This window comes from Ascidia mentula, chromosome 7, assembly GCF_947561715.1.
Source record: "Ascidia mentula chromosome 7, kaAscMent1.1, whole genome shotgun sequence".
Taxonomy (NCBI): Eukaryota; Metazoa; Chordata; class Ascidiacea; order Phlebobranchia; family Ascidiidae; genus Ascidia; species Ascidia mentula.
In genome coordinates this window covers 10,178,427-10,188,982 of record NC_138572.1, presented here as the reverse complement: position 1 = coordinate 10,188,982, position 10,556 = coordinate 10,178,427, and the positions used below count along the sequence as shown (strand labels likewise).

Genomic DNA, 10,556 nt, shown 5'->3' with positions numbered 1-10,556 from the left:
CAGACAACAGACAATTAGCTAGCTATTGGTCGAGTTGTCCATGTATCATTACCACAAACCATTTCTACCGTTTCATTTAAACAGGAAGAAACTAGTAGGCCATTAAAGCTCATCCTTGACCTGCAAGATAAGAGCAACAGGTTTTTAGTACAAGCACAACAGTCAAATGCAAATAACCTTTCACAAACCGTGTTTTCAGCAGCAAATTCACACTTGCAAGTTTCTCGAAAAGGTTGCTCGAGTTTTTCCATGCCCTCTAAAATTTTTACTTCGCCACTCTGCTTTCGAGCATATGCCTAAACAAAATATAATACAAGTGATCTGTTGAAATAAAATTCAGCCGTTTAGGTTTATTATTGACAGAATGGTTAAAATTCCATGGAAGAGTACGATTTAAATAGATTTAACAACAACAAAAAAGTTGCGTGTTAATTTCCCACCTTAAACAGGGCCACGTGATAACATAGAACATTGGCAGGCGTGAGTATTTTCCTTGCAAGTTTCGTCCCAGCTTCTTGAATTCGTCGAACCTGGTATATCATTATGAATGTTTTTCCAACTTTTCCTCACAATCATTTCTTTAACGTGACCACTTACCTGCTCATCATTGGCCCGCGCCCATTCCAACTTCTCTATGACGTCAGAAAGGTCATGTTTAAGCGGTATGTAATGCTTGTTAGGTTTCATTTCCTTGTAGAAATGCTCGTAATACTCGGAATCTTGTTTGAACACTGCAGAGTTGCCGAGCATTAGGTATGGAAAGCGGTAAGCGGCCACTGTTCCATCCACATTCAACTGATACTTATACTGAAAAACAAACACTTAGTTAACAACAACAGCATCCACGTGTTGTGTTTGTGGGCAATCGCAGCAAATATTAGTAAATTTCTCCAAATCTTGCCTTGAAAAAGTCGTAAAACGGCACAAGTTGGGTCGGCTGACCATATTTCTCGTCGTCACGTGGGAAGAAGAAGTACCTAGTGATTCCTGCGTCCAGAATATCAGAGCGATTTAAACTCAACGCAGCCAGATTAAGTCGTTCCCGGCGACTGTCTCGGCCCCGAAAAAAGCCCATGTCTTTCTTGGCATTCCACCTTGGTTTTGCGTTTGCTTGTACAGTGAAAACATCCATTGAAACACTAAAAACATTAACGCACCTAATTTTGGGGGTAGGAAAGTAATAGGCCTATGTAGATTCAAGGATATTTCATGGACATGCATGTTCGAATCCACAAAATTGAACACATTTTCAAAAAAAACAGTCAAAGCAATACAGCTTTTTCCTTGAACATCGTTGTTTAAAACTTCTCAACATAAATAGAAAACATATAGTAAAAATGAAAATGTTGCATAATTCTGACCCTTTCATCATTTCTAGGACGGAACGAGTGATATAATATGTTGGTAGTACGATGTCATATGAGTAATCGGAACCACACCATGACACAATAGGAAGAGGAGCCCTTTTTGAGATTTCAGCAGGGTAATCACCGAGATTGAGAAAAAACGAAATATCTGGCAGTTGTATCTTTCCAACCAAGTTTAGAAGCACAGCGTCCATGAATTTTCTAAACCCAACATTTTTTCCGAAACATTTCCGATATACCTATAGGCACAGAAAAAATACATGCGGTATATCAACCTTTGGGTCGTTTATCATAAAATATAGAGTAAGTCGTATTAGCATTTTGTCAATTGCTTTTCTCTAGTATTGTAACTATGAAAAATACCGATTTATTGACTCGTTTTCAAAAGTGAGTTGGGTCATCTACGAATATTACCTGATTGCTTACAACAACGTAATTGCACACAGAATAGTACTTTCCAAATCTTCCCTCCATTCGCTCATACAAGTTCGACAAGTCAATAACTTTGTGAACCTTCAAATCATCATGAATTTGCCTAAAGTTTGGGCAGCTAACAGATTCCATCCATTGTTTTTGGCTAATCGGACAGTTGCAGTCATTGCCACGCACCCCTGGTAAGAGAAAATGTGAAATATGAAATTAGAAAGACCTTTTTTTCAAGCAAGTTTCTTAAGGGGACAAATCATCCGATGCGAGACTCTTTCAGGGACCTCTGGCCCATATAATCTTGGGGGCTTTAAAACATGGAAATCTATTTTATTTCATGGTTGTCTTGTGGGTATCAGTATATATACCCTCTCGTTGGTTTTCAAGAAAGCTAATTGGCAACGAATAACCGAAAAATTATATTGTATTAACAACAAACTATCGGATATATTTAAGCGGGCCCTCAAGTAGAGGGAGCAGGTTTCCCCTCAAACCCCCCCACGACAAGAGGACCTTACACCGACATATTTTTATGCTCTCAAGGGAGCCGTATTTGAGGAACAAAAAAAAAGACAAACTAGCGGGGTCAAATGATATGTTTGTGCAAGGCTACTACAAACAGAAGTCTTACAGTCAGTTGACAGCGGTAGCGTCAAATCGAAAGACACAAGACGCAACTATTAAAGTCCTTTAGGTTTGAGAACAAAGAACATTCGAATTTTGGTTTGGGAAACTAAAAATCACGCGAAGTGTATCGATTAATGGACGCCCACAAACCCATACCTTCCATAGTCAAGGGAAATCCAGATACAGTTTGTCCTTTGTGTGTGAGTGATATATTCAATTTTCCTGTGTAATCATGAATTATGTATCTTGCAATGTAGCTTCCATTTCCTAGGTTTAAAATGCTGGAACGAGATCTAACGTCTGTTCCCGCTGGAGTTGAAAGCTCCATCTCAAATGCATCGTGACCGAGATCTTCAAGAATTCTGTAACATGAAAGCAAACATAATTCAACTTTTTAAGCAAGAAATAATTCAGCGGGAATGTTCACAAATATTGGGGTAAACTGTGTGTTTAGGTCGATACAAACTATGCTGGGCTAGCTATAAAGGTATCACATACTGGAAACTGTTTGAAGTTAATATTGTGTAGAATAATATGATGAAATTCAGATATGGATTGTGGCTTTAATTTCCAGTATGATTTATCACTGCGTTAACTAATTGCCAATTATATTTAAATTACGCACTCATTCCAAAATGAAAATGTTTTTACTTTACGAAATCAAAACCTGACCAGCAACACGTCTTTGGCGTGACACAAGTGAAACTTCAATGTCAATTACAAATATTTGAAAATTTGAAAATGTTATAACGACGCACATAAAAATATTGACCTTTTTTAAGGATTCGCTTGGCCTAGGTATAATGATCAACGCACATACCCTGCAAACGCTATGGAAGTAAGCTTGCGACGCTCTAACAATTTCAAAACGACATAACAGTGAAATGAAGAATAGCGAGGGATCGAGAAGCATTTTACGGTAAAAAGAACTCACGGCCTGTTTTCGTCGTCAAATGCTTCTATGTGGAAATATCGCACTGGTAAATTTGCCTTTCCCCTTAATCCTGGTCCCCAAACTCTGGTGTTTGAAACGTTAATTTCAGAAGCAAACGTTGAAAATATAACACAAACTAAAACTATAAGTTGATGCAAAATCATTGCGACTGCTGCTCTGCAATAAGATTCTCGTGTAAATCGACGAATCGTTTATGTATGCGGCTATAGTTCTACTGCCCCATATAGTGAGTATTTACTGTTGGCCTAAACATTCGGCAAATCTATATCAAACGAAACGGGTTTACGCCTTGAAAGTTAAACCATACAAGCTATGATACTTTGACAATTCACATTGACTTTTATAGAAACTATATAAACTTGTCTCTGCGCCGTTATCATACTACACCACAGCATATAGTCGCTCTCAATCCAAGCTTATTATCGCCGTAATACTAGCTGTAACCTGCTAATCAGTCCAGTACGTATACAGTAGGCCTGTGCGAGCGATTATGGATTTGCACATAATGGAGGCAAAGATGTCTTCCTGAAAAACAATTATTTCCTAGACATCCACTATTCTCTCTATTGTTGTGTGTGATTTAAAACCCCTTCTGCTTATGTTATCTGTATCGTTTGTACACTGTTGTGCTGATATTTGTATGATAAAAAAGGGCTGAGCGCTTATCTGTCCTTTTACCGTTTACAACAAGATTATTTCCCAAAATAACCGGAGATTTTTTATACTTAACTCAAACATTCTGGCTATGTTACTCCACATTCATCTCTTTCGTTTGACCTGTAAAATTGTATTTGGCGAAAATGACTGCGGGTTTTTGTACTGGTGGTAACTTATGCAACGTCTTTATTTAAACTTTTCAGATAATCGTTCCTAAACGTATATGGGTACGTTGTATGCAAGATGTTGATAACGAACCTCTTCTCTGCCTTACAATGCAAAAAATATCCAATAGCACCGTAAACTATTTGTTTTAAACGCTGCCATAGTGGTTGTATACACAACGGTGGAAAGTTTTGTGTTGAAAATGTTTATTTGTTTGCATATGATCGTTGTGTATATCTTTGTACTGCATGGAGCTCGCATTGTGTAAGTGTGTCTACAATTCTTCTTTGACCTGGAAATCAAGTGGGGCTTACTTTAACAAATGTACGGAGAATGTTAGATCAGTTTCACAAACGTTCATTATTACCTTTGTTTTCTTAAGTTTTCTCCTGCAGTTGCATTGACTTTGATCCGGCTGTTCAAGTTTTTCCATGCTTCCCAAAACATTTACTGGTCCGCTCTGTTTGGCTGCATAAGCCTAACGAAAATATGGCGTCATCGTTGCTTTTAAAAGAATAACAACTGTTTTAAGTATGCAGTATTTACCTGGAACATGGCCACGTGGTAGCACAGAATATTGGCTGGAGTAAGGATTTCACGGGCCAATTTCATGCCAGCTTCTTGTATTTTGCGAACCTTGAAAACACCAATTTTAAACAAATGCAACAGAGTACAATACCACGTGACCACATACCTCATCATCATTGGACCGCGCCCATTCCAACTTCCGTATGACGTCAGAGAGATCATGTTTGAGCGGTATGTAATGCTTGTTTGGTTCCATTTCCTTGTAGAAATGCTCGTAATACTCGGAATCTTGTTTGAACACTGCAGAGTTGCCGAGCATTAGGTATGGAAAGCGGTAAGCGGCCACTGTTCCATCCACATTCAACTGATACTTATACTGGAAAACATATACTGAGTTACAACAACAGCATCCACGTGTACTGATTTAAATATCATTGGACATAACATTTTGTATTTGTGGACTATGCACGGACTTAGTGATTTCTGCAATCAGTTTTAGCCATTATTGCAAGCACAACAAACACGCAGTGTGAAACCACAAAACATGTAGATTTTGGTCTTATAGCAACAAGGTTGCAAATTACTTAATTAGCAGTGAGTGTTTAAAATTAAACAACAATTCTTGTCTGTTGCTCAAACTGACAATTTAAAAGAATGTGAAACTGCTTGGTTTTACTCATCACATTTGCAGCATATGAAATCAAAAATACCTTGAAAAAGTCATAAAATGAAACATGTTGCACTGTTTTTCCATATTTCTCTTCATCCTTCTTGAAAAAGAAATAGCGTGTGATCCCAGCTTCCAATATATCAGGGAATTTTAGACTTGTAGCCGCAAGATTAAGTCTCTCCTGTCTGCTGTCCCGGCCTCGAAAAAATCCTCTGTCAATTTTTTCTGACCACTTTGGCTTTGAGTTGGCTTGTACAGAGAAAACATCCAGACTCACCCTGGGTTTGAAAATGCATGGTTTGATTTAATAATTGTAGCACTAAAAGCCCACTTTACTACAAATAATTTTAATATGAGGCGTAACTACACATCATTCACTGAATAGACAAAATGCATGACTCAATATCCTTTGTCAATACTCAATGTACATATTTTACATTCACTTGCCTCACGACCAAGGCATTGCAGTGAAGCTATATAAATTTGTTTATAATTTTTGCTGTGATCTTAGGCAGTGTGCTTTTTTGGTCCAGGCAGATGGTAACTCTGTATCTATCGTTTTAACAAATTATTTGTGTCCAAAAAAACGTGAATTGCCACTTAAACCATTTTAATGAAAACCTAAAAAGCAAAGATTTTGTAAATAAACACAATTCAAGAGAAATGACTGTATTTCCAGACTCATTTCTCTTGAAAATAAGCATAAAATGGTAACCTTGGCTATGGGAAAAAACTACAATGTGAAGATGCTGCATTTTGCATTGACTGTGATTGTAGATATGATAAAAACGTTTGCAAATGAATTTCACATTAGCAATATTGTTTGTCTTAAAGATTTACAAAGCTGTTATGCTCCTGTATTTTATAGATATTGTAAAATGTGCCATATCAGTCTTATCTATGAACTGAAATATACTGGTTTGGCACTTATTAAGAAGACTGACTTATATTTTGCAAAATACACAAGCTTGCTTGCTTAACCAGGTGCAAAAAACTAAGGAAATGAGAGGTACACATGAAAAAATCAGTCTTTCTAAAGAGTGTCAAACAAGGATAATTCATATGATAAGCAATGTGGAGCCAATAATATGAACCACAAAGTGGAAGTCTTTGCTTGGCCTTTTGGTCAGCAAAGTCGTCTGATAGTCACACCAGCTGCACTGATGAGACCTTCTAGGTCGAAACAGTGGCCATCTGTCTGCAGCTTATACACAAAGGATAATTCAGTTCTTATATATTATCACAGCAAATAACATTACCTTCCTTGCATTTCCAAAACAGAGTTAGTGAGGTCATAGGTGGGTAGTATGATGTCTTGAGAACTTTCAGAACCACACCATGATACAATTGGAAGAGGGTCAGTCTTGCTCTTCTCCAAAGGCCAGTCACCAAGATTGATAAAAAATGAAATGTCTGGCAATTTGACCTGAAAAATATAAAAAAAAGTATCAGAAAACATACAAGACCAGGAATTTACTATGACAATTTCTACAACATAATTTAATTTTCATATCAAAAATTTCATGTCAAGGAAAATTAAAATTGTTTATTGAAATTAGCAAAAATCAAAAAAAAAATGGTTGGCATGTTTGATCATGACAAAACAACCTTTTCAGCACAAATCAAAATTTTACATATGAACTGCAACACTAACAATCAGGACTTAATCAGAAGTATAAAGGCCCACAACAAACTGCAAGCATAATGTATTAGGAACACTATTTATGAATTTGCTCATAATTCTGAGAATGAAGAGACTGGCGCATACTATTAGTAACATTGTCATGTTTCATGTACGAAAAACGTTTCAGCAAATTCAGACTGATGATGAAACATTTTACGTACATGAAACATGACAATGTTAACAATAGTATGGGCCAGTCTCTTCATTCTCAGAATAATGTATTAATATATTAATTACAGGAAATTAGTGCTATGCGGTGGCAGGTTATTTGATGGTAGGCAGATGACTGTACATTATGAATGTGCAACATATGGTTATAATGGCTTGCATTCTTATCTATGGTGATCAGAGTAAAAATTTATGATTAATTTTGTATGTACTAATTCTTTTATACCTTTCTTGCCAAGGTAAGCAGTGGAGCATCCATAAACATCTTAAAATCTGTAATACTGCCATGGCATTCTCTGTACACCTGTTTATAAAACATGGTTTAAAAGTAAAGAATTGTTTGATAGAATAGAAAAAGAAACACAAACATTTATAGATAAAGGCTGCTTATTGAAAACATGCATATTATCAGATAATTGAGACCTAGGCGCCCATTGTTTCCATGGGTAACTATTGCATTTCCATTTTCAACAACCATATTGCTGCAAAACATATCCTTTACTTTAATTATTTACAACAGAAATTACACCAAGATAATCATTGTTGGAAATATACAACTCCAAAAATGCATTAAAATACCGAAAACGAATCAGTTTCTACCTCATTGTTTTTGACAACGTAATGACACAGGGAGTGGTGTTGTCCAAAACGTTTGAGCATTTTTTCTTTTAATGTGGACAAATCAATTTTGTCATGGATTTTTAAATCATCCTTTATTTGTTGGAAGGATTTTGGACACTGGAGGGCAGACATCCACTGCTTTTGGTTGATCGGACAAAAGCAGGCATTTCCATACACCTCTACAAAGAATTACAGCATAAAGCATACAATTATGTGTTCTATGCACTCATTCATGATGTTTACATACAAATATGCGCAAACAATCTACCCTTGAGCTGCAGACATTAGTGTACACAACCATAGATACAGTCAGCAGCCAGCTGCACAAATGAGACTATACAGGCCATACAATGTGCACTATGGTCTGTAAGTGATTGTTATTTTACTTGTATACCACATACCCTTGTCATGGCAAAGTTACACACTGAATTAGTATTAACTACATAAAACTTAACCTTTTAAATTGTATGGTGAATTGGCAACATGTTTTCCTTTGTGAGTCAGTGAAATGGTGAGATCACCAGAATGATCATAGAGCCGGAATCTTCCCACATAACTTCCATTTAATCTGTTGAGAACCTGAGCCCAAGCTCGCACACGTTGCCCACCGGGGGAAGATATTGATAACTTGAAAGCATCATCGCCAAGATCTTTTTTGATGCTGCAAAATGAAAGCACAATAGGAAGTTACCAAAACACTCAAGGAAAAACAGAAAAAAAGTTTTTTTTTCCAAAAAAAAGTTTACACAGTTCAACTTGCTCCATAAATTTTTAATTTGGATATAGATTCCATGTTTGTATATATTGCAAAATATATTAATCCATCTGGAAACCATAGAACAGGTTTTCTCAATTGGGTCCAATGATCCCTGGGTCCACATTGACATTTTAAGGGGATCCACGAGTATTCTCAAACAATAATATTTTCGTGTAAGCTGCAGACAGATGGCCACTGTTTCGACCTAAAAGGTCTCATCAGTACAGCTGATGTGACTTTCAGACGACTTTGCAGACCAAACGGCCAAGCAAAGACTATATTAATATTTTCAGTACTTAAATTCAAAGGGACATTACCAAAACAGTTCAAAATTATCACGAAGAAAACATGGCCCACTGACTCTACAGAACTGGCCAGATGGTCTATGGACCCAAACGAATTGAGAAACTCTTGAAACATTACAGTGGTTAGTACTTACATTTTGTTTTTCTTGTCATAGGCTTGAATATAAAAGTATCTAACAGGTAGATTGGCTTCAGCACGCAAACCAGGCCCCCACACTTGTGTGTTGGCCACATTCACTGCAGCATGGCCAGTAGAAAAAATAATAAGTGCAAAACAGAACACATACAAAAACATTTTGACCAAGGGAAGCTAAAAAAAATTGGGGTAGAAGCTATTTAAATTGTGTTAACAAATGCAGATTTAGTGTGCCTGCTAGTGTAGAAGCTAGCACAATGCCACTTCAACAGCTGCACTGATGAGACCTTACAGGTCGAAACAGTGCATGTACACACCATGTCTGCAGCTCGCCAATATTATGGCTTTTTTGCACAAAAAATGCAGATCTTATACGCAAGACTTTTAAGATCCTCCTGCAAAAGTTTACCTTCAAAAAAATTGCACTTCATTAATAATTTTATATCCTTATCTTATGCAGGCAAAGAATAACCTACTTAACTTCTGCATTTTACTTAGATCTCTTTTCTGTGTAACCTAGACACGCCCCACATGGACGGAACAAACCCGACCTTTCAATTCATTGCAAACCAACCGGAATCTTGCCACGTTTCCTTTTGGATTTCAGTTGTTTGGCAAGTTGGTTTCCACACGGGGAAACCCCAACTCCTTAGGTCAAATGTTAATTCAACCATAAAAAGGAATTATTTGCAAAGTACTAGTGTAACATCGAAAATCACTCATGCACAACCTCTGCGTCACACAGTAAACATATAATTCAATTTCCACACAATATCAATTTTGCCTTGTATGTGACATCATAATGCAAGAGAACTTTTTTCCTTCTGCCATGCTTCGTAAAACTGAGTTGTTAGGTACCACGTGTAGCGTGCTGAATTTAATGTCAAGTTTATTTTACTAAAGCTAGAGTTGCCTTGATTCTATTTGAATAAGGTTGAATAAGTTGCTGTAAGATATATTAATCGGCTTGGTGTGTTGATGTTTCGTGTGATCTGGCTCAAAACTCCGGTAAGGGTATTTTTTATTAACATTGCTTAACTGGAATCTTAGTGTACGTTTTCTTCACAGAAAACCGTGTTCGTGTTCGTGTTCGTGTTCTTGCTCGTATCCGTGTACGTGCTCGTGTTCGTGTTCTTGCACGTGTACCTCGTACGTGTTGTCAAGTGCCTGTGCCTGTGCCCGTGTGGCAAATACACGCGTTTTTGGAAATTGACATTCCTTCTTGGTGTGACGACGGCGCGGTGCCAGACGCGCAAATTCTGCCGTTACAACTAGTGTGGGTCCCAGAAAACCTGTTACTTAAGTTCTTGTGTCGTTAAAAAAGCAATAAACACATGGCCTACTTGGTCAAATCGGGATACTCATAAGTTTACTCTGGAGTCACAAATAAATAGCTTCAATATTAGGTTTATTGGTGAAAACACAATTGCAAATTATTACAACGCAAATAAACATAATTATGAATAAAATCGCATAATACACAAAGATTA

At 37.0% G+C, this 10,556-nt stretch overlaps 2 protein-coding genes across 2 annotated transcripts; both read right to left on the bottom strand.

Moving 5' to 3' along the window:
• Nucleotides 1–17: 17 nt before the first annotated feature.
• LOC145909018 (protein O-glucosyltransferase 2-like) lies at nt 18–3,552 on the bottom strand. Its single transcript, XM_082996338.1, has 9 exons — nt 3,355–3,552; nt 2,577–2,782; nt 1,782–1,978; nt 1,362–1,606; nt 902–1,139; nt 598–807; nt 441–530; nt 189–296; nt 18–120 (listed from the first exon to the last, which is right to left on the bottom strand). The coding sequence occupies exons 1-9, from the start codon at nt 3,516–3,518 to the stop codon at nt 103–105; spliced, it is 1,476 nt and encodes a 491-aa protein (XP_082852464.1). The 5' UTR covers nt 3,519–3,552; the 3' UTR covers nt 18–102.
• A 602-nt stretch (nt 3,553–4,154) lies between these two features.
• Nucleotides 4,155–9,676, bottom strand: LOC145907915 (protein O-glucosyltransferase 2-like). Its single transcript, XM_082995030.1, has 11 exons — nt 9,543–9,676; nt 9,065–9,475; nt 8,324–8,529; nt 7,848–8,047; nt 7,474–7,551; nt 6,655–6,821; nt 5,436–5,673; nt 4,892–5,101; nt 4,744–4,833; nt 4,565–4,675; nt 4,155–4,489 (listed from the first exon to the last, which is right to left on the bottom strand). The coding sequence occupies exons 2-11, from the start codon at nt 9,223–9,225 to the stop codon at nt 4,472–4,474; spliced, it is 1,479 nt and encodes a 492-aa protein (XP_082851156.1). The 5' UTR covers nt 9,226–9,475; nt 9,543–9,676; the 3' UTR covers nt 4,155–4,471.
• Nucleotides 9,677–10,556: the final 880 nt, after the last annotated feature.